Source organism: Oreochromis aureus, linkage group 12 (assembly GCF_013358895.1).
Source record: "Oreochromis aureus strain Israel breed Guangdong linkage group 12, ZZ_aureus, whole genome shotgun sequence".
Taxonomy (NCBI): Eukaryota; Metazoa; Chordata; class Actinopteri; order Cichliformes; family Cichlidae; genus Oreochromis; species Oreochromis aureus.
In genome coordinates this window covers 19,233,237-19,255,416 of record NC_052953.1, presented here as the reverse complement: position 1 = coordinate 19,255,416, position 22,180 = coordinate 19,233,237, and the positions used below count along the sequence as shown (strand labels likewise).

Sequence of the window (22,180 nt, the reverse complement as noted above, 5' to 3'; positions counted from 1 at the left end):
ACAAAGACACGGTCCAGCTCCTTCTGACCTTCTCTAAACTTCTCCATCAACACTATCAAAGCTTAAAGTTGAAAAGTAATAATGATAATAATTGGAAAAATAGAGTAACCGCTTATTCAAGTACACCAGTATGGCTAAGTGATACGTGGTGGCGCTGTAGAGTCAACATACCCACTATTCAGGCCACGAAGAAAAGCACAACGACGGAAGTAAAGAAGACAAACCGGAACATAAACAAAGGCTCATCGTGACTCTAAAAGAGTGATCCTGTGACACCTGTTTTTTTCTGGATTAGAGAAATGAAAACTGTCTCTCTGTTAGGGTCTGGTGTGTTGTGATGTGATGTCCGTGTTTGTACCGATCACCAGCTTTGTGCGCATGCGGCTCACATGGAGAGGCTCTCTGCTGCTTAGACCCCCTCCCACTGGATTCAGGTTTGTGTTGGCAGCCGGTAAAAAGGACCTGATAGACCTTCCTGTCCTGGTCGAGGATGAGCTCGAAGAGCAGTTTGTGAGAGGATCTGGACCCGGAGGACAGGCGACCAACAAAACCAGCAACTGCGTGGTGCTCAAGCACATCCCCACTGGGATCGTGGTGAAGGTGCTTTTTGTTCACCAATAGTTAATCGTGTAATGGTGTCCAGTACATCTGGAATACCTTTGATATTATTTGTTGTCTTTTAATCTCCTCTCCAGTGCCACCAGACCAGATCTGTGGACATAAATCGAAAACGTGCCCGAGAGATTATGAGGGAGAAACTCGACGTTGCGTACAAAGGAGAGCTCAGTGAAGTTGTGACGAAGAAGAAGGAGTCTGTGCTCAGGAAGCAAGAAAAGAGGAGGAAGGCCAACGAGAACCTGGAGAGAAAGAGACTCTTCAAAGAAGCGCTGGCTGCAGACTCCAAGCCCGGAAATGACACTGTATGAGTGGTGTGTGTGTGTGTGTGTGTGTGTGTGTGTGTGTGTGTGTGTGTGTGTGTGTGTGTGTCGGTGAGGTCAGAGATACTTGAATGATCCTGCACGTTGTGTCTGTAAAGCCTCAGTCTGAAGAAGTGCTGTCAGCTCTGATAACAAGATTTTATTTGTTTAGCTTCAGACAGGCACAGTATCAGTGTGTCATATAAGGATTAAAATAAAGTTAAAAATCACTGATGTGTGATTGGCTGTTTATTTGTGTGAGTCTAAACTTGAGTTAAATAGGGGGTCTGCTTCGTTTACCTTTAGATTGAAGTAGGATGGCAAAAATTTTGGAAGCCATGGAGCATTCAGCATATTTGAATTTCACAAGAAAAAGCTTAAAAAGAGACGAGTCGATCTATGGATGTATTCATGTTGAAACCTAAAGGTGTCACCAGAACACAGTAATATATAAGTGGACCTATTGCAAATGAACATAAAAAAACGTTTGCTTCTATTTATACTGATTATAGGATGCTGAAAAATTGCATTGAAATGAATTACAGTTGATGGACACTTTAAGTACCTTGCTGGTACCCACTTAGATCCCTTTTGCCTCCAGAGCTACCTAAATTCTTTTCACATAGATTCAGGATGGTGTCAGAAACATTCCTCTGGGACTTTGGTCCATACCGGCATGATAGCATCGCACAGTTTGTAGGCTGAATATCCATGATATAAATGTCCTGTTCAATCACATCCCAAAGGGGCTCTATTGAATTGAGATCTGGTGACTGTGGAGGCAATTTGAGTACAGTGAATTCAAGCAGTTTAAGATGCTTTTGGCTTTATGACATGGTGTGTTATCAATCAGAAAATGGGTGCTCTGTGGTCATAAAGGGATGCTCAGCAGCAATACTCAGTTGGTACCAAGGGGCATAAAGTATGCCAAGGAAATACCATAACAAGTGGTTATTGGAGTTACTGTTACCTTCCTATCAGCTCAAAGCAGTCTGGCCTCCTCTGACTTCTATAATCAACAAGGCATTTTAACCCAGAGAACTGCCGCTCACTGGATATCTTTACTCATTCAGACCATTATCTGAAAACACTAAAGATGGTTGTGTGGGAAAATCCCAGCCGATCAGCAGTTTTTTTTTTACAATACTCACACCAGTGTGTCTGCATAATTTTTAACAGTACCTCTTACATCCTTTTGCCACTAGATGTCAGTAAAAATCTCTTTCTCTACATTAATAGGATGTTTTATTTAGAAAATTTTATTTAAAAAGCAAATATGGGTCTGTGCTCAATTCTAGCCATACCTAAGTAAAAATCATGATCTCTAGCTCTAAGTTATTGTCTTTTATTCTCAACTTTGAGATGTTATATTCCGTTAATATTACTTTTTGGATTTATAAGCTCTTTACAGGTAAACAGGCAAAACAGATTGTTTTGTGTTGCTATTAAAATAATTATCATTAACTCTTATTTTAATGCCACTGGGAAAAACTTTTGCAGAGAGACCGATAACACTCAGAGCAGTCAGCTGGGGCCAATCACAGAGCTGTTTTCAAACCCAAGCCCCTCCCGTCTGTACTAAAGAGCCAATGAGAAGCGCAGTAGTATTTTTAAATCCTCCACGCTCTCTCCGGAGTGATGCGGTCTGATATTTGTAGTTGTCGTTGCAGTGAACTGAGTACAGGGAGGAACCAGAAGACACAGGACTGCATTTAACAGCTCCCACGTCCTCTGTGGATTTTTATTTGTGTACTGACATGGCAAAAGGTAACTGAGACGTGTTGCTGTTTGTGTAGTAGCTGACTGCTAAATGCTAGTTAGCGCAAAAAAGGGACTAGGTTTGTTAAAATGCACGTGGCTGTTCACAAATAGAACTCAGCGGTAGTGCTTTTTTTGTCGTATATGTCAATGAATTGTTAGAGAGAAGAGCTTGAATGTAGTCATTTCTATGTTTATGCAGGGAAGAAAAATGTGCTGAGAGCCGACAAAAAGCCAGAGGACTCTGCAGAAGATACAGTAACCTCACTGACGGAGACAAAGGAAAACAAGCCAGCAAATAACAAGGTAACAAGGCTCTCCTCAGCTTATGCATCTCCAAAGCAGGAAGCTTACATTTTCTGGTAAACCAATTGAGAGTTAGTGTTACTCTTGCAAGGGGTAAATCCTCCGGTTCATGCTGTGAACTAGGGGTTTCAAACATAAGGGCCCGGAGACCAGAAGCTGCCCGGCAGATATTTCAGTACGGCCCAACTGGACAGGTTAAAAGAAGACATACATTTTGGACTTTTAACTTTAATTTTATAGGTTTTACAGCTGTAGCTTTACTGATAAACACCTCCCTTCTTGGTATTCATGCTACACCAAAGTAACTGGGTTGATAGTTACAAAATATCTAATCAAAGTGGGCTTTATCTAGCTAGTGGATGTAAAATAAGTTTGACATTCCCTCTAGAAACGAACCCACACTGCAAGGTCCTTCATGTCCTTACCCAGAGCCCGGCCGCAGTGGACACCTGGTTTCAGTTCAGCTATTTGTATGTTATAACTTAGTCCTTCTCTGTGGCTGAGTGAATGACCAACAGTAGTACCAGGATTCACTGACCATGTTAGTGAATTCTCGTGAGAGAAACTCAGCTTGACACACAAGTAGAGGGAGAAAAACTTGAACATTGAATTTGAGCAATTTGAAATTTAGACTTGTGGCTTGCAAATGGCAGAAAAATATTAATGCCTCATCTTTTTTACAGTTTGCACACTGTATGGGTCAGGAATGTATGCTCCTAATTTACTTTAGATTGCTGCATAACCCATCTCCACATTCGCTCTTCAGGGCTGATGACTCCACATTCCTGTACTTTATTTAAACGGGATCTTTGAATCGGTTAAATTGTGAGCAGATTTTCCTGCAAATAAAACTGAAACTATTTGAAAATTGCAGTTAAAAACATTTCAGTGTTCATCATGACTGTTAAAGTACAAAGAAGCTAATCACCCCCCCACCCCCGACAAATGCAGAATGTCAAAATGGTTTTAATAAGTTATGTCAGAAAATCTTAGTTTAGTGTTCCCTTTTATATGTGTTATAAAGTATTGAATGAGTGAGAAACAGCTGATTATGGACATAGTCTTTGTTAGAGTTGCCAGACCAAGCCATGCAGTTTTAGCAATTTGTTCATGGTTTGATGTTTTTTGGACTCGGTTGGATAAAATCTGTTTTCTGTTCTCAAAGGTGCTGGAAAGCACAGTGCTAAATGTGCAACATGTCTCTAGATTTAGACAAATTTCTGAACAGTGATGAAATGCTACACTTTGTTTATTGCATCAGATCACTCTCATACAGCTTTCTTTTTATGACCCATGTTTATAATGATTTTTGTAGGGTTGTAAAGGTAACGTGCAGACAGTTCTCCCAAGTCTATGGACTCCAAGCAAGCCCAGGTCCCCTCTGAGTGACAGCTCAAGCACGCTCATTCAGGAAGGAAATGATTTGGATTCAACTAAGCCAGATATGCCAAGACTGAAAAAAGGTAAATTCTTAAATTAAGCACTTATTCTGTTATTTCACTGTTGTCCTTTTAGTTGCTGTTTCATCAGCAGATTCATGTGAGCTACACAACTTTCCAGCCTACTAGTAGTAGTAGCGCTCACTGACCTATACTTCTTAAATATTTGTGGTGTTTTTGTTTCTTCTGTGTTTAAGGCTCACCCAATAAAATTAAAGCTGAGGTATCCAAAGTGCAGAAGGCTGAAATGGCTTGTCACAGTGATGAAACAAGAGAAAAGGCCTCTGAGCAACCAAGCTCCACCTCGCATACTGACGTCAGGTCTGCAACAGATGGCAATGTCCCAAAATCCAAGTCTCGGGGCAGAAATGGACACAAGCTGGGAGCAAAAAAGTGAGTACATGTGGCCAACGTGCCAGTCTCATTAAAAATACGGGGGGGAGGCACGGGCTCTTTCACATTCAGTTGCACAATCATAATCACTTATTACTCTGATGTCTCTTCTTTTCAGGATGGAGAGTAAAGCTCTTCAAAACAGAAAGGTCACGGACTACTTTCCCATCAGGCGCAGTAACAGAAAAACAAATGCAGAGTTAAAGGTCTGTATTGACTAATACCTTTCCAGATTTCTGAAAGGCCTTCATACTTTTTTTTTTTTTTTTTTTGAAAGCCACTAAACGCTGACCTATGACTCATTAAAGCATAAGAGACACCTAACTCAAGGGATGAACCATGAGTTGTGTGTACACAGTTGGCCAAAAAAACAATTAAAATTGTATCTTTAGGCACTTTGTTACTAGCGGCCTGCTAAAAAAAAAAACCATAAAGAAACTAATAAATTAATTGAATCTATGAAAAATGGTAAAGAAAACAGTGTGACAAGCATTTAGGCTGGCAATGGTATTAAATGGGCAATAATATTTTTTTTATTAGCTAAAATCCTGACACATTTCATCATGGTATCCCTTTTAAAAGAAATGAGGAAACTACACAAGTACAGGACAAAAATAAAATAAAAAACAACTACCGACGGCAGGTCTGAAGACCTGACACAGGACTTGAGATATACATCTGTCCCTTAAAATCACTGAAGCCTCATCGGAAATGGTCTCTGTGGAGTGGCTGTCGAGCCTTTCTTAAGGGAGGGGCAACTATTAAAACAAAAATGAGGGGTGGTTCAAGACTTTTGCACAGTGCTGTATATAAAGTTGTCTTGATGTTCTCTTAACAAAAAAAAAAAAAAAAAAAAAAAAACTAAACTAAATGATCTAATCACTGTTAATAGATTGAACAACACAAGCACCTCGATGACCTGATAAAGAATGGCATTGAAGAAGGAATGCAGGTAATGTTTACGTTTGTGCCATTTCAAAACTCTGCATGCAGACACAATCCCTGAGTGTTGGTTAAGCAACATTTGCTAATCCAGTGTACATTTTCACTGTGAACAGGTCAAAAACATAGACGGCAAGGGGAGAGGGGTATTTGCTGTGAGTGGTTTCAAAAGGGGAGATTTTGTCGTGGAGTATCACGGAGACCTGCTGGACCTAGCTGAAGCAAAAATCAGAGAGGCCCAGTACGCTGAGGATCCTCAAACAGGCTGTTACATGTACTACTTCCAGTATCAATCCAAAACTTACTGGTAAGTCCAAATGGCATCGCTCTGCAAGAGGTCTCACACCCGTGCACACAAACTTTCAAAGTGTGTGAGATTAATCTTTAGTCATCAGTTTATTCAGTGTTGGCATCTCACCATAGACCTATATATATATATATATTCACCCTATGGCTATTTTTTTAATACTTTCTGTATCATTTTTGTCTTCCTGGAAATTCACAAATTCTAGCTGTACATGTTTTTTAGAATCATAAAAACATGTCTGTTCTTTAAGATGAGTAAATATTTCTTTAATACAAAAAGCACTCTTATAAAACTCTATTCTAGCTGACATTTATTATGCGAAAGACATCTCCTAGAATTAAAAACAAAAGTTTAATAGCTGTGATTTTTAGTATGGACACCTGTCTTGTGTTGTGACAGTCATATCTGTATCTATGTATCACAGCGTTGACGCCACAAAGGAAACGAGTCGGCTCGGTAGGCTGATCAACCACAGTAAAACTGGAAACTGCCAGACAAGGCTTCACCCCATCGATGGAACGCCTCACCTGATCTTGGTCGCCTCCAAAGACATCGATGCAGGCGAGGAGCTGCTTTATGACTATGGCGATCGGAGTAAAGCCTCAATCCTTGCTCACCCATGGCTCAAACACTGAGACCTTGACCTTTTTTTTTTTTTTTTTTTTTTTCTCTCCTAAATATGAATTTGTCCCGTCTGCTGTCCAGTTTCTTTATGGAAAAAGATGCGATACTTGAGACTTGAAATGTTTTATTTTGTATAGATGCTAAAACTTCAGCTGGTGAAGTATATTTTTGTAAAACTTTTATCAGGATTTTATATCTTTACTAAATGTAGCAGTCATTTTCTTTGAGAAGGAGGGTTGCACTGTGAACGGGGTTTCCTTTAGTAATTGTCATTCTAGCTTTTGTAAATTATTACATGTGCTGTAAAATGAGCAATAAAGCGGACTTGATTCCTGCCATGGCATGATTGGTGGTGCATGACACGTGAGGACATATAGATTAAATAAGGGACACGTCTACTATCCTACAGCGATGGAAGATGGAATTTGCCTTTTGATACCTGGCAGGCTGGAACAAGGGAATATTGTACGTAAGGGGGTGTCAAACATAAGGCCAGGAGCCTGAATTGGCCTGGCAAAGACTCCAATGTGGCCCATTGGATGGCTCTTTTTTTTTTTTTTTTTTTTTTTTTTTAACATTTTGAAAAAAATCTAAACTTTTAACTGCATTTTCACAGGTTTTACAGCCCTGGCCATTCACAGCACACAAAAGTAATTAAATTATGGATTTTGGTGATTTGTACACATTTACGTCTTTCATTTTAAGCCCAATGAGTCATGTTGGCAGATTTCTTTCACTTACTACAGCAGCGTTTCTTCTTCATGAGACCTTCTGTTGAAATTGCAACATGACGCTACATTATGAATTGTTACGTTATAGCCCAAACTCACAACATGGTCCAGTTTGATGCATTTTTATTAAAATCTTAAATAGTAAAAGGATGAAAGTGTAATTACACAGTCATCTTTATTAATACTTGTATAGTAAAAACTACATCTGTGCCTCCTCCCTCCTTTTTAATTGCCATGTTCCCACATTCATTTTAGCAATTGAAGCATCCATCAAAATAGCGTACTGAGATTGATGTCAAGGTCAGAGGAGAGGAGGGCACAAACAAATAAAAGCCCATCTAGAGGGGCTTGTATCCAGCAATAGGCCCCAGCAGATACTGAACTGCAAATAATATATTGCAGACCAGGTCCCTCCATGTTATATGTCCACACATTCTTTAGTGCAGTTAGGAGATTTTAAAAAAAAATTGCTACAAAATTTCTTTAAAACTTATCTGCCGAGGCTTGAAGTGTGAAAGTAGGAACATTTCCATACATGCAGCCAGAACTTGGGATTGGGTTAAACAAGTGTGTAGCGTTAAGAAAGCCACTTATCAGTGAGGCTAATTGGGGAAAAGGGCTTCATTTGTTAGGGAGCAAGAAGATGGGACCCTGCAGCAATGAAAAAAGGTCATGTGGTCTGAGGAGTGCAGATTTTCTCCGTTCCAGAGTGATGGGCATCATAGGATAAGAAGAGAGGGGATGATGTGATGTAGCCGTCAAGCCTACAGTACGAGCCTGTGGGAGCAGTGTTACGATGTGGTGTTGGTGACTAATCTAAATATACTGAATGACCAGGTTTTGCCATCAATGCATGATGAACTGCCATCAAAGCTAAAGGCAGTTCAGTAAAATATGAGAGTGGGTTACCTTTTTGTCCGGCCTTCCCTTCTTCACACAAAACACATTTAAATACAGAAGTCAACAAGAGGACTTCAGTAAGAACAAAGTCTTGTTATCTGCTGATTAAAGGCTGTAAATTGATGCTGTAATTTGTGTAATAGCGTATAATAATAATTATAATTTTGGCATCTGGCTAAAATATGATAAAACAGAAGCTTTTTAAATTTTCAACTTGACCCAAAACACAAGTACAATCAAATTTATTTTTAGATTTTGATTGGGTATTTTACCTTCATTAACAACAGAGAGATGAGTGATGGGAATGTGCCTACATAAAGACCTTATCGTGGCTCATTTAAAAAAAAAAAAAAATAGCTGATGTTCAAGTTTATAAATAATTTGATTTTTGAAAACATTCAACATGATCATCACTTGTTAAATAATACTTTCCAGTTTCCTTTCCATATCTTATTTTTACAGAATTAAAGATGTCTACTCTAAAAACATCTTAGGTTAAAAATTAGTACAAAATATAATGCTTATTAAAACTGACAAATACTTCTTCTTAAAAAAGAAAATAAAGAAAAATGTGAAAGTACAAAAGAAGTTAAATTGTGCCGACAAATCCCGTTTGCCTCCTACATGGTCAGTTCCCCGTGAAAGCTTTTCTTCTCATTTTCGCCTGAATGAAAACCTACAAACAGAAAGGTCAGAGTTAGCTGAAGGAGCGCGGGTGAACACGGAGCACGCAACACTGCATCACGGGAGGCTGTGATTACTGACGGAAGCATTTTGGCAGAGGCCTCTCTCTGCGTCTGCTCAGACAAACATCCTGAGCGTCAGCATGAATTCACCCAGTCACAAGTATATCATTAGGAGACAGGAGACGGGTTGTGAGAACAATCTCCCTGCTAGCTTATTACAGCATCATGTGGTTGCTGCTCAGAGTTCTTCTGAATCCTTTCCATTTGAGGTGCACGGCTTAAAACAAGACCTACTTTTACTTCCTTTTTTCCGCTTTCTCTATATTATTTTTAGTCGTCTGTAAATACTTATGTTGGTAAACCGAGCCAGCTTGTTACTCACAGTTTGCCTATGGTCGTCTTTTCTCCTTTCGTGTCGTTTATCGTGGCTGGTCTGTGCTCTGTAACTGCTGGTGTCTCCACCAGCCATGGTGGAGATGGAGACACCTCCACCATGGCTGGTTCGGCTTGTGGCAGAATCCCACTGCAGGAGAACGGGGATATTTATGATCACTAACAGTATTTTATAAGACAGGCTAACATTTAATTTTATAAGACATGGTCGATCTTGTTGCTTTAAAATGACAACAAATTCTATAATATGCATATATCTTTTTGCATTCATTGGCTAATTGTGGTTCTTATATTTGTGCGCTCAATGTTATAATTACATAGTTAGTCACATTCACTCATTAGCACTTTATTAGGTACACCTGTTCAACTGCTTTTTAACAAATATATCTAATCAGCCAATCACATGGCAGCAGCAAAATAGATTTATGCATCAGTATGCCACCACCGTGGAGGATATTTTCTTGACACACTTTGGGCTTCTTTGTACCAACTGAGCATTGTAGAAACCATCTACCTGATCTTTATGACTACTGTGTACCCATCCTCAGATGGCCACTTCCATAACAGACCATGACACAAAGCTCAGAGCATCTCAAACTGGTGTCTTGAACATGATAGTGAGTTCAGCTCAAATCACAGTCACCAAATCTAACAGCCTTTGGGATGTGGTGGAACAGGAGATTAACACGGATGTGCAGCCCACAAGTCTGCAGCAACTGTGTGATGCTGTCATGTAAACATAGATCAAAATCGAGGAATGTTTCCAGCTCCTTGCTGAATCTGTGCCACAAAGAATTAAAGGTTTGAAGGCAAAAGGTGGTCCAACCTACCTACTACTAGCACATTAGCAAGTTATACCTAATAAAGTGGCTGATCAGTGTATGCATTTACCCATGGACTCAGTGTAATTCTAGGTGAAACTGATATGAGATTCATGCCAGTCTCACATTGCATTATACAGCAGCCCGTCATTAAATCCTCTTTTACAAGCGCACAGTCTTCAGGTGTATTGACACTGAGCTGGTGCAGTAGCTACATGTTTATGCTATAAATAAAGATTTATCAATATTTTATGTACTCTTAGAAGCCAGGGTGAACTTTACATTTCACACCATTTACCTCTTGTACAGCTGAAGCTCCTCCTGGGCCACCATGAGCTGAGCCTTCAGCTGGTTCCTCTCTTGCAGCACCTCCTTCAGCTCCTGCATAGTGAAGCGGGGTCTGTTGGGGTCTGTCAGGTCCACCACCAACTGGTTCGGTCCCGAAGTCTGCTGTGATTAAAGTAACAAAAAGCCATATTTAAAGGTCTACTTCTATCTGACAAGAGCCTGAATAGAGCGCCAAACTCACCGCGCCAGGCCTGGAGGAGCCCTCCTTGATGATCCTATCCAGCTCACTCTTGAGGTTGTCCCGCTCCATTTTCAGCTCCTCCAGAGACAAGTTGTACTTGTTGACCAAAGTCTCAAACATTTCCAACACACGGACTATCCTAAACTGTAGGTCCGACACTTCTTCGCCAGTGCTGCTGATTTTTAACAGATCTCTTCCGATTACGTACGAGATATCGTACACATCTTCGACAGTGAGCTCGAAAGCGTCCTTCTCGAAAGCCCGAGCTGGCGACGACTCCTCACCAAACTCCATGACTCAGCGGGACGACTCTTTAAAACACCGAAATAAACTCGACTTTTTCCCCCCCGGATGCCACTCATAAATCCTTAAACCCAACTCTTCCTCCCTCTTTCTCGACTTCGGCTCAATACTCGTACAGAGAGAAGGTGGCTAACTTTAGAGACGCAGCACTTCCCCCATCACTCACGCACCAATGGCGTGACTCCTCGGACAGCAGAGGAGGGCAAAGTATCCTAGCGACAGGTGAGTAAGAAGATCGTGTACAAGTCAAGAGGGCTCACTCGGCTCTGGCCATGCGCCAGATCACAGATCGTCGGTTTGTACGGAAAATATTGGAGTTAGTGAGTGAGACATTACTCTTCATATAGTCTCTCTGAACTTTTCTCAATCAAATCAGGTGAGAAAACACGTGATTTCGTGTGTTTTGTTTTAGTGGCCCTCGTTAGCTGACTAACTACAGTAAAACAAAAGGTTTGGGGTAAAAATATCCTAAATGTCATTCTTTTACACTGAAATTTGATGACTTTTCCTAAAGTAACACAAAATAAACAAAAAAAAATAAATATTTTCTTACATTTTATACTTTTGTTCAGTACAAGTTTTTGTACATTAAGGCCGTTCCGGGTAAAATTTAACCCATATCTGTGCTCCAGCGTGGGTCATATTTAGGAAGATGGTTGTTTCAGGGAATCCCGAAACTGTACATCTCCGGTCTTTGTGTACCTTTTGTGGGGTAGCTTAATCTAGCATGTAAGTTGAATAAAAATACCATGGTATTGTGTAATTCAACCGTATGTCATTCAGAAATCTTTAGCAATTTGAAGTTTTATTTATGTGTGCTCAATTATGGGACTTTGTAGAATTACTGACCTTTTTTTAATTTAAATTTTAACTACCAAGTAAACTGAAAAATTTTGATGCATGGCTAATTCTGACTCGTTTTTATGATAAGAAAAACCAGTAAAATTTTCAGGCTGTTAGTTTTAATAGTTGTTGAACTAATGATGTCCAGACATAATTTTAGATTTCAATGTGTGGAAAAGAAGGTCTGCTATATTAATTATTTGATATATGAAGCTAAAATATCTCAGCTGTCATTACAAATGGTCACGTTTTGGACCATGAAATGTTTATGCAAATTAAAGATGGCTGAGCAGAAGGCTTGGTTGAATGGCCCTTTTAGTATTTTTATGATACAGAAGTGAGGACAGTGCCTAACAGTTGTAATAGTTATACATAGTAAAATAAAAGAAGCAAAATAGTTTATGATTATTTTTCTTTTTTTGCCATTTTTACATTTAATAAAATATATTTTAATTATTGACTGTTATCTTTGCATACCAAAAAAGGGTCATAATACTGTGTGATTGTATACGTTTTTCTCCACAAATGAGGGTTTGTGATACCCATAAAATGCACTTCCACTGCCCTGTGAATCATTAATTCAGCATTAATGTGTCTGGGTATGTTTTTAATGGTCAAATGGTATGCATAACAACAGGAGCTTTTTCCCCTAGTTATTCCTTTTCCAGTTTTGCTGTCTTTTTGCTTGCTGATTTTGCAATATTAATAAAGATATTGTTAAAAAAAAAAAGAGCAAAATATCGACTGTGCTTCATAGTGACACCAAAAAAAACTCAAAAGTTTAAAAAATAAAACTTTATTACTTTATTTCAAACAAACATTATTTTCCCTGTGCATCCTGGCACATACCAGTAGTTATGATATTATTTATAGAGTATTCAGTAATGATGGAGTATACTTCTCCTGGACATTAAGACTTGCCAGTGTACACCACGATGTTTGGTGCCAGGCTGTAGTGATTAGCAGCAGCGCACTCTCTTCATGATTAGCTCATAGAATAAAGGCACTTCAACTTTCATGATCATGTGCTTACTTTGCCATCAGATGGATCACAACATGAACCAAACAAGACATTCAGTTTATAGGCTCAACAGATACTCTGATATGTGTATATGTATTTGGATCAAGCCATGCAATAAGAAGCTTAAATGCTAATATAACGTTTCTGATATGTGCAGCATCAAAACTCTTCCTCGGTATATCTGCATAAAGCACTTACAGGTGGTGACTTTCCAAAGACATAAAATATGACCGTGACAGGTCATAAAAACACCTGAGAACGTCCAGGTATGGCCATTTGCCTCACATTTCAACTGCTGAAATTTATGTAAAGCTCAAAGTAGCAAAAATAAAAACAAGAAGTATCATAAAAATAAACATCAATTCTTTAAATCGCCACATTTTTAAATGTAAAAACACACAATGGGTTTAGTTTTTAATAACTGAGGATCGGAGCCATTAAACCCAGGCGTGTCGGTCAGAAAACTCGTGCTGAGATGGTGTGGTTAAAAAAAAAAAAAGTCATACGAAGGAAAGTCTTCTGATTGGCAACAACGTTGGATCGTCCGTGATCAAACCTGCAGCCACCATTGGCATAATGGCTGTGAAGATCCTGTCCAGACAGGAGAAGAGAGAAAACACAGCATATGTAAAGACTATGTGAGTCATGTATTATTAGGTCATGTTATCCTACATAGGAGCAGAATATTGATATTTCAAATAACAGGAGTAAGAAAACCATCACAAACAAACTCATTGCTCACAATCGTCTTATTCCTGATTCACGCTGATCAGCCACAGGTAAGCTCGGAGGAGGAGATGGAGAGGAGACAATGGAGCTGGTGTTCTCCTCAGTGTTCAGCTCATCACTGAAGGATAAGGAGGAGGTCAACGTCAGCTTTTGTATCCGCGCTGAGTCAAATTTTATGCCTGCGAAGGAGGTCGTACCTTTTATAGTATGCCAGCTCCTCCTGCAGCAGGAATACCTGAGCTTTGAGTTCATTCTTCTCCTGCAGGACGTCCCGCAGCTCCTGCAGGGTGAAGCGAGGCTTGTCCGAGTCCTCCTCTGGCTCTGCATCGGTCGATCCGTTCTGCATTCAAAACAAATATTCATTCTTTCTACTGCACAGCTTGAAAACACAGATACTATAAAATGAAGGAGGCTGGTTATGCTGTTGAAGTGAAACTGGTTTTCTCCAACAATGAGAATACAATACAACAGAAAAGGGAGCAAACAAAGTTTTAACCACGAGTCGCCTTTCTTGTGCATTTAACAAAAAAAGGTCATGTCTGACAGATGTTCATTGCCTTAAGGAAACACTACATGACAAAGTTCATCTGAATCTGACTCCGCTGAGCTGTCTAATGTCTCTGGCATTGTGATATGAGCATTAACAATAACAGCAGTCCAGTGAGTGTCATGGTGTTATGGCAGATTAGCTAAACGGTGAAACAATCTTCTTCCAGCAGCTTCTCCCAGCAAACATCCAGTGCTTGATCATTTTCGGCACCAATGAGGCGTAGCTAGTGACGAAAAGTGGACAAGCTATTTTTACCTTGCTCCGCCCTTAAAACTCTGGCAATACCAGTATCTTGGCATGGCTACACACACTTGAAGGCACACCACATTATCCCACGGTAGCGTCAACAAACTACAGAGCCATCCATTTCTGCTGCTTATCTGGGGTCAGGTTGCAAAGGCATCTGCCTAAGCAGGGAGGTCCAGACCTCCCTCTTCCCAGTCATCTTCTCCAGCTCATCCGGGGGATACCGAGGCATTTCCAAGCCAGATGAGGGAAGTAATCTCTCTAGCCTGTCCTGGGTCTGCCTCGAGGCCTCCTCCCAGTAGGACATGCCTGGAACACCTCGCCCACAATCGATCCTAGTTGGATACCAAACCACCTCAGCTGGCTTCCTTTGAGAAAGGCCAGCCACCCTTCTGAGGAAGCTCATTTCCACTGCGTATATCCACCATCTCATTCTTTCGATCACTACCCAAAGCTGTGTGACCACAGGCGAGGGTGGGGACGAAGATCAAATCGATAGCTTTGTGATCTTTTCACCGTAACACACTGGCAGCACCAATTTTTCTGTCGATCTCCACTCTCCCCTCACTCATGAACAAGACCCCGTGATACTTTAACTCCACCACTAGGGGCAGCATCTCATCCCTGACCCGCTGCTCTCACTCTTGCTGCCTCACTCTCAGCTTTGAACCACTTCAGTGTGAGCTGGAGGCCAGCACCGATAGAGGGAACAGATCATGGTTCCATGGATCTGTGGTTCACTAGAGTTCCAAAAATCTGGTCTCCTAGTTTCACCCTATGACTTAACCCTGGTCCTTCATGTCCCACCTGCAGTGGCTCTGTGCCCCAGCAATGGCCCCACCCCACAGTTTGAGAACCACTGACCTGAAGTTACATTAGATTAAATCAGATACATCTGTGAGTAGTGAGATTAAAGACGGTACCAGCTGACTGCTGTGCCTCACTATGACAAGGTGATAACGACTGTTTAGTGTAAACAGTCTTATAGCAGCTCTGCTATAACACAACACAGGAGCACTGGCTAAATAGTAAAGTGTACATGGACATTACCTGTAACAATGTTGGTGAGTTCTCCTCTTCATCTCCCTCTTCCTTGTTATTCACTCCGTTTGCTGACTTTCGGAGAAAGGAAAGACTCTTGTCGCACTCAAAACAGTTTTCCAGAAAGTCTGGATCTCCTCCACACTCCACCCACACTGAATTTGGTTTGAAGGAGCTAGAAAGGTGAGCTGCGGCTGCAGACTGGATTTGTGACACATAAAAGCCACTTAGGCACAAAACAAAACAAAAAACCCACCCACAAATAGTTCGAACATCTGCTAAATATCAGGTATTTTTTCTTACAGTCATCAGTGGGGATGCAGGTGAAGAAATCTCAGATTTTGACAGAGGCAACTCTTCTATCTCAGCGACGTCTCTCTCTAGCTCCAGCTCCCGCAGCTCCTTTTTCAGCCTGGTGACCTCCAGCCGCAGAGCCCCCGCTTCCTGGTGTTGTGCCTGGGCTGCAGCCTCCAGCTCAGCCCTCTGCTGAATCAGGGTTTTGCCCTGAGCCTCCATCACTCCTATCCTGTAAAGAAGCTCCTGGTTCATCCTTATCAGCCGATGCTGCTGCAGCTGGAGCTGAAGTTCAGAGAATTTGCTTCATGAATTCTAGTAAAAGAAAGTTGTTGTTTTTTTGTTTTATATTACATATATTCTTAGATGCAGGTATTATGAATCCTCACCGCCTCGATATCCTCATTTTTTACCGTCAGCTCATGATCTTTAGCCCGAATTTCATCTCTCTGTTTATCCACCAAGTCTTGAAGTTTCTTCATCACTTGTTTTTCTTTCTCTGACATTCCTGCTGTAATCCAAATAAATAAATTCATGCTCACAGAAGGGTTACATAAGCATTCAAATAAGTACAGTAGAATAGGTTTTTTAAAAACCAAACAGAGTGAAATTCTGCACATGGGTAGATTTTGCACTAAAAACTTTTACCAGCATGAAACTGAACAGAACTACAATCACATTTAAAGAGTTACGAATCCACAGGAATATTTTTCAGTCTGTCACAGATGTACTGTGTACTGTAAATCCTCCAATTAAACACCAGTGTCACAGTCATTTGTTTTAAACAGCAAATGCCTAAAAAATATTAAATGACACAATTTCCATGGTGGACTTAAAGGACAATGCTTTAAGAAGGTGTATTTCTGTACACCTTCTTAATTTGGTGTATTAATACACCAAATGAAAAAGTCCAAAAAATGTATAAAAATATTTTGCTTTTCAATTTAAAGTAAAATAAAATAGGTTGTTTTCCCAAAACATAGAAACTTTCACAACTGTTCTAAGCCTGGTTATTTTTAGGCTTTGAGATTCAGAAAATAGAAAATAAAAGCACCATGGATGTATTTGTTTGAGACAGATAAGGTGTCAGTGGCTGGAGGAGTCACGTCATGTAATATCCTGTTGTTTGTGTGCTTATAAGCAGTGCATGTGCTGCAGCCCTGACAGTAAGTACAACAGCATTTCCACACAGAGCAATATTTTTGTCGGATTCAAAAATAGACTTCTTCACAAGCCCCTGGCTTTCTCTCTGCACAGCCTCATGCACAGGGTGGCTGTGTGTAACATACAGCAGACTGTTATGAATATGAAACACATTTTCAGCTAAGACTGATCTAATTAAGAGTCAGAGCAGAATTATTTCAGTCTTGCATTTTCTTTGTAATAACATTTAATTTGAGGTTTTATTTTCAGTTCAGTTTAGTTTTAACCAGTTTGTACAGTGGATTTTCTCATGTTGGATGTTAGTTTTTTGTACATCTCTTCCACTTATTCAAATCAGGGTCACATGGGGGGTTTCGGGGCTGGAGCCTATACTACCTACCTTAGGGCGAGAGGCAGGGTACACCCCGGACACGTTGCCAACCTGTTGCAGGACTAAGACATAGAGACAGACAACCATTCACACTCACATTCACACCTATGGACAATGTGGAATCATAATTTAACCTAAGCCCACTAACTGCATGTCTTTGGATTGTGGGAGGAAGCCAGACTACCCAGAAAGAACCAACGAAGACACGGGGAGGAAAAGGTCAGATGCTGGATTCGAACCCAGGATCTTCTTGTTGTAAGGAACAATGCTAACCACTAACAGATTTTTGTTGTAATAGACCTCACTGCACCGAATCATACCTGTTATTAATCTCTGGCTCTCTTCCACAGCATGTCTTTTATCCTGTCTTCCTTCTCTCACCCCAACTGGTCGCGGCAGATGGCCGCCCCTCCCTGAAGCTGCTTCTGCCGGAGGTTTCTTCCTGTTAAAAGGGAGTTTTTCATTCCCACTGTCACCAAAGTGCTTGCTCATAGGGGGTCATATGATTGTTGGGTTTTTCTCTGTATGTATTATTGTAGGGTTTACCTTACAATATAAAGCACCTTGAGACGACTATTGTTGTGATTTGGTGCTTTGTATATAAAATTGAATTGAATTGTTCATATTGACATGACAGCTTTACACAGTTGCTGCAAATGTGTCAGCTGCACATCAGTGATGTGAATCTCCAATTCCACCACATCCAAAGGTGCTCTGTTTCACTGAGATGTGGTGACTGTGGAGGCCATTTGAGTACAGTGATCTCACTGTGACCTTCAAGAAACCTGGTTGAGATGATCTGAGTTTTAAGACCTGTCCATAAAGAGATGGATACGGTCAGCAAGAGCACTCGGGTAGACTGTGGGGTTTAAGCAACCAGAAAATGTTTTTCTAATCTTCTGTTGTTGTGGAGCCTGTGAAACAGTTTTCTGTTCTTAGCTAACAGGAGTGGCACCCAGTGTGGTCTTCTGCTGCTGTAGCCTGCTTCAAGGTTCCTCATGTTGTGCATTCAGAGATGGTCTTCTGCACACTTTGGTTGTAACCAGTTGTTATTTGAGTTACTGCTGCCTTTCTCCCAGCCTGAAGCAGTGTGGTTTTTTGCTTCTGACCTCTGTTATCAACAAGACATTTTCACCCACTGCTCACTGTATATTTTCTCTGTTTAAACAATTCTCTGTAAACCCTAGAAATGGTTGCCTGAAAAAAATTCACAGCAGATCAGCAGTTTGTGAAATACTGACACCAATCCATCTGGCAGCGACAACCATGCCATGTTCAGAGTCACTTAGATCACTTTTCTTCTCTATTCTGATGCTTGATTTGAACTTTACCATGTCGTCTTGACCATGACTACGAGCCTACATCCCCTGAGTTTTCCACTAAGATGTAACACACCAACTGTTTTCTTATTCAAAGTTTATGTATTAAACCCTGGCCGAGAGCTTTTTGGTAATCAACTCACCTTCATGTTTCTGCAGGTCTTCCTCTGTGACCGGTGTCTCTTTAAGTGAGAGGCTCACCAGCAGCCTCTTGTTCTCTGCCTGAAGCTGAGTGATTTGAGAAAGCAGGTCCTGGACTTCTCCTCTCCACACATCCTCCAGCAACTCCAACTCCTGAGCACAAAAAGGAGGAAACTTCAAATGGAGTACTGGACCCGTTAATACTATATATGGAAAAAGGAAGCAAGAGGCATATTAGATTTTTTTTCTTTTATCAAAAGAGATCATCCCTTACTTTATGAGGATGGATCAAACCTATCACACTGTGTGCTCCACACAAGCAGTGAATCAAAATAAAGTCTAATTTGCAGCTAAATGCAGAAATAAGAAAAAGCTTGTGATTTTAGTCCTGATTCACCAGAAATATCCTGAGACTGAATAGAAATGACCAAGAACTGGTAACTGGTAACTAATCACAAGAAAACACAGCTTTTGTGCATCCAGTGCTAGAAGCTGAGAAAAAACAGTGTGGAAATTAGAGTGTGTGCTTATGTTAGCTCTGAGAGGCGCTGGGCACCTGTCCATGCTGTTTCACGCCATTTGTTCAAAGAGGGGATAGACTCTAGCGGCCACATGACCATAAAATAAGGTAACAGGGTCAGATGTGTGTGTACTATTTTTCCATGTTTTAGATCGAGCAGTTTTAACATTACATGAAGACAACATCTTCATTGCGATTTTCTGGTAGAGAGCAGAATTCATGGATCCATTAATTAACACAAGTCGTCGTGAAGCATCACAGCAGTCCCAGACCGTCACACTACCACCACCATTTTTGATTGAAATGCTGTGTAAGTTTAACATCAGATGTAATTGTACACAAACCTTTCAAAAAGTTCAGCTTTTGTCTTGTCAGTCCACAGATTATATATATTTATAATTATTATTTTTTATTATTATTATTGTTATTATTATTTATTCATTTATTTATTTATTTATTTATTTTTTGGAAATGTGAATCAAGACTTTGTTTTCTTTATGCACAGGAGTGGTTTTCGCCTTAGAACTCTCCCATGGATGCCATTTTTGCCCAGTCTCTTTCTTACTGGAATCTTGAACTCAGATCTTAACTGAGGTAAGTGAGACCTGGAGTTCTGTAGATGTTGTTCTGAGTTCTTTTGTGACCTCCTGGATGAGTCGTTGATGCACTCTTGCAGTCACTTCTGCAAAGGTTCAGCACTGTTCCAAGTTTTCTCTATTTTCTGTATAATGGCTCTCATTGTGTTTTACTGGAGTCCCAAAGCCTTAGAAATGGCTGTGTAACCGTTTCCAGAATGACAGACGTCAGTAACTTTCTTTCTCAGCTGTTTCGTTGAATCGTGGCATGACGTGTTGCTTCTTCACTTTGTCAGACAGACTGTTTAAGTGATTTCCTGATTCAACAGGTCTAACAGTAATCAGTCCTGGGTGTGGCTGGAAATAGAACTCAGCTTTAACTATCAGTAACCACAAAAAATGTGGTTAATGATAGTTAATTACGGGGTGGGGGAGAGAGAGTTTTTACTTTCACACACAGGGTCAGGTATGTTTGGAAAACTTTTTTCCCCTTAAAAAATGAATTCATCATTTTAAAAACTCAGGTTTTACACACACACACACACACACACACACACACACACACACACACACACACTCTGATGGTTGCATCGTGGGGCTCCATTTCAGCAGTGCTTCCAGATTTGCTTTTTGATCATTGGAGAGTTGATTAAAAAATGATTATGTATTTCAGTACTGATTGCACCTGCATCAGGAAATGATAGAAGTGAGAGAACAAAAAACAAAACCTCTTTGGCCTGCAGCAACACTGAAGGCAACAAAATTAATTTTCTTGTCACTGAAAATGTAAGCAATTTTCTCAACCCGCTTCTTTCATGAAAACAAATTATTATCTCAGATGGGCTTATTTCTTGTAAATCTGAGAGTTATTTGTGTAAACTGTGCAGCTAATGGCTCTAATCCACAGCTAAAATAAATGAAATATTGTGCTGGATAAGGCCAGCCGCACATCTGGTTTATTGCTCCCAAAATCTGTACTTAAAACACTCAAGCATACACCAACATGTGTCTTAAAAGTCTGGTCTTGTTATTATACATGATAAGAGGTTGTTTGATTCATTAGACAGTGTGCTATAAAGCAGTAATGTAATGGATGTGAAATGGTCATCATACTGCAGCAATCTAATGTGAAATAATACAAACAGTGCTCAAAGCAACTCATTAAATGCTTCAGTCACTACCTGAATATAGTTATTATAGTTTTATTTTTTCATTAGTTTCCAGAGAGGATTTTCTTGTATCAGTTTAGTTTGTATTGTTTGAAAATATTTAGCTTTAGTTTTTATTAGTTTCAGAATTTGTTTTGGTCTTTTTAAATTTTTATTGTGTGCAGAGCATGTGCCAGAGCCTATATTTAGGAAAAATCAGTACATGTAAGTGTTTAAAAGCAAGTGACTCACAGTCCAGACACTTAAATCAAAGCCTCATCCGGCAAGCTGTAATAATATTTCATCTCTATGCTTATTTTATTTTAGTTTTCCCAAGTTCACAAATTGTTCCAGTTAGTTTTTCCTTTTTTGTATTTCTAGTTTTTATTTTAGAATTTTTTTTTCCACATCTAGTTTTAGTTTTTAGTTAACTACAATAACCTATGACTGAAGGAAAATACATCAATGATAGCTTCAATAGGCATCCCCAAACATTTTTAGCTGTATTTTCTCCACTTTATTCTGTTTTTCCACACTAAAGCTGAATTGTAAAATATGAAATGTGTTGATATCCTTCTGGTCACCTGACAAAAGGCCTCATGAACAGGTACACACACACACACAGGTGGGAAGTAGAAACAGGTCTCTGCAGGTAGGTTGACACTGACCTTCTGGTGCTTCCTCTCCTGCTCGTGTCTGTCGCTCCGCTCCTGCCGCAGTCTGTCAAGCTCCCTCCGCAGCTCCTCGGCCTCCTGTCCGGCGGCTCCGCGGCTCACCAGCGCCTCTAGTAGCTCCAAGACCCGAACCACTCGGGGCACCAATCCGACAAGAGCGTCGCAGCCAAACTTGTCTATCATGCGCTCAAACTCCTGCCCTAGCACCGCAGCTATCTCATACACATCCACAACCGTGAGCACCGCCGCGGGTTTGTCCAGCACCGACACAGCCCGGTTCTCCATGCCTGAGCTCAGCTTTATCTACACCGCAGGATTCTTACACATTTTCATGTCCTCTCACTCTCCGAGAGGACTAATTTGCAGAAGGACGAATTTACCTAAGCAAACAGGAGCCTGAGCGAGACGCAGTTTGTTGACAGTTAAAACTTTCTCCTGCGCCTCTGATGCCGCGTTCACATACCCGCGAAAAGTCGTAAATGTCCTCATCCGCGGT

General features: G+C 40.4%; 4 protein-coding genes across 6 annotated transcripts; 2 read left to right on the top strand and 2 right to left on the bottom strand.

Annotated features, from left to right (window-relative positions):
* The first annotated feature begins 167 nt into the window (after positions 1 to 167).
* mtrfr (mitochondrial translation release factor in rescue) lies at positions 168 to 1,151 on the top strand. The gene is made up of 2 exons (XM_031755363.2): positions 168 to 600; positions 696 to 1,151. Exons 1-2 carry the CDS (start codon positions 343 to 345, stop codon positions 924 to 926), a joined length of 489 nt encoding a protein of 162 aa, XP_031611223.1. The 5' UTR covers positions 168 to 342; the 3' UTR covers positions 927 to 1,151.
* A 1,376-nt stretch (positions 1,152 to 2,527) lies between these two features.
* On the top strand, positions 2,528 to 7,024 carry kmt5ab (lysine methyltransferase 5Ab). The gene is made up of 8 exons (XM_031755354.2): positions 2,528 to 2,684; positions 2,878 to 2,981; positions 4,297 to 4,444; positions 4,618 to 4,813; positions 4,932 to 5,019; positions 5,706 to 5,765; positions 5,872 to 6,062; positions 6,487 to 7,024. Exons 1-8 carry the CDS (start codon positions 2,675 to 2,677, stop codon positions 6,695 to 6,697), a joined length of 1,008 nt encoding a protein of 335 aa, XP_031611214.1. The 5' UTR covers positions 2,528 to 2,674; the 3' UTR covers positions 6,698 to 7,024.
* Positions 7,025 to 8,515: 1,491 nt separating this feature from the next.
* On the bottom strand, positions 8,516 to 11,224 carry rilpl2 (Rab interacting lysosomal protein-like 2). Of its 2 annotated transcripts, none has more exons than XM_031755357.2 (4): positions 10,747 to 11,224; positions 10,516 to 10,667; positions 9,386 to 9,526; positions 8,516 to 8,993 (listed from the first exon to the last, which is right to left on the bottom strand). In XM_031755357.2, the coding sequence occupies exons 1-4, from the start codon at positions 11,038 to 11,040 to the stop codon at positions 8,972 to 8,974; spliced, it is 609 nt and encodes a 202-aa protein (XP_031611217.1). In that variant the 5' UTR covers positions 11,041 to 11,224; the 3' UTR covers positions 8,516 to 8,971. The 2 variants fall into 2 exon arrangements, with proteins under 2 accessions (XP_031611217.1, XP_031611218.1); XM_031755358.2 differs by having other exon boundaries at positions 10,516 to 10,664.
* Positions 11,225 to 12,672: 1,448 nt separating this feature from the next.
* LOC116332394 (RILP-like protein 1) lies at positions 12,673 to 22,180 on the bottom strand. Of its 2 annotated transcripts, none has more exons than XM_031755344.2 (8): positions 21,679 to 22,180; positions 18,770 to 18,920; positions 16,163 to 16,281; positions 15,783 to 16,058; positions 15,489 to 15,680; positions 13,840 to 13,982; positions 13,656 to 13,760; positions 12,673 to 13,504 (listed from the first exon to the last, which is right to left on the bottom strand). In XM_031755344.2, exons 1-8 carry the CDS (start codon positions 21,967 to 21,969, stop codon positions 13,414 to 13,416), a joined length of 1,368 nt encoding a protein of 455 aa, XP_031611204.1. In that variant the 5' UTR covers positions 21,970 to 22,180; the 3' UTR covers positions 12,673 to 13,413. The 2 variants fall into 2 exon arrangements, with proteins under 2 accessions (XP_031611204.1, XP_031611203.1); XM_031755343.2 differs by having other exon boundaries at positions 16,163 to 16,284; positions 21,679 to 22,173.

Coding starts and splice junctions, on each gene's coding strand:
- mtrfr (XM_031755363.2), top strand. CDS start 343: ATGTCCGTGTTTGTACCGATCACCAGCTTTGTGCGCATGCGGCTCACA. Junction 601..695: donor CCACTGGGATCGTGGTGAAG/GTGCTTTTTGTT, acceptor TCTCCTCTCCAG/TGCCACCAGACCAGATCTGT.
- LOC116332394 (XM_031755343.2), bottom strand. CDS start 21,969: ATGGAGAACCGGGCTGTGTCGGTGCTGGACAAACCCGCGGCGGTGCTC. Junction 15,681..15,782: donor CTGCATCCCCACTGATGACT/GTAAGAAAAAAT, acceptor TCACAAATCCAG/TCTGCAGCCGCAGCTCACCT. Junction 13,983..15,488: donor ACTCACCAACATTGTTACAG/GTAATGTCCATG, acceptor TTTTGAATGCAG/AACGGATCGACCGATGCAGA.
- kmt5ab (XM_031755354.2), top strand. Junction 2,982..4,296: donor ACAAGCCAGCAAATAACAAG/GTAACAAGGCTC, acceptor TGATTTTTGTAG/GGTTGTAAAGGTAACGTGCA. Junction 4,445..4,617: donor TATGCCAAGACTGAAAAAAG/GTAAATTCTTAA, acceptor TCTGTGTTTAAG/GCTCACCCAATAAAATTAAA.
- rilpl2 (XM_031755357.2), bottom strand. CDS start 11,040: ATGGAGTTTGGTGAGGAGTCGTCGCCAGCTCGGGCTTTCGAGAAGGAC. Junction 10,668..10,746: donor GCTCCTCCAGGCCTGGCGCG/GTGAGTTTGGCG, acceptor CTTTAATCACAG/CAGACTTCGGGACCGAACCA. Junction 9,527..10,515: donor GAGCTTCAGCTGTACAAGAG/GTAAATGGTGTG, acceptor GTTCTCCTGCAG/TGGGATTCTGCCACAAGCCG.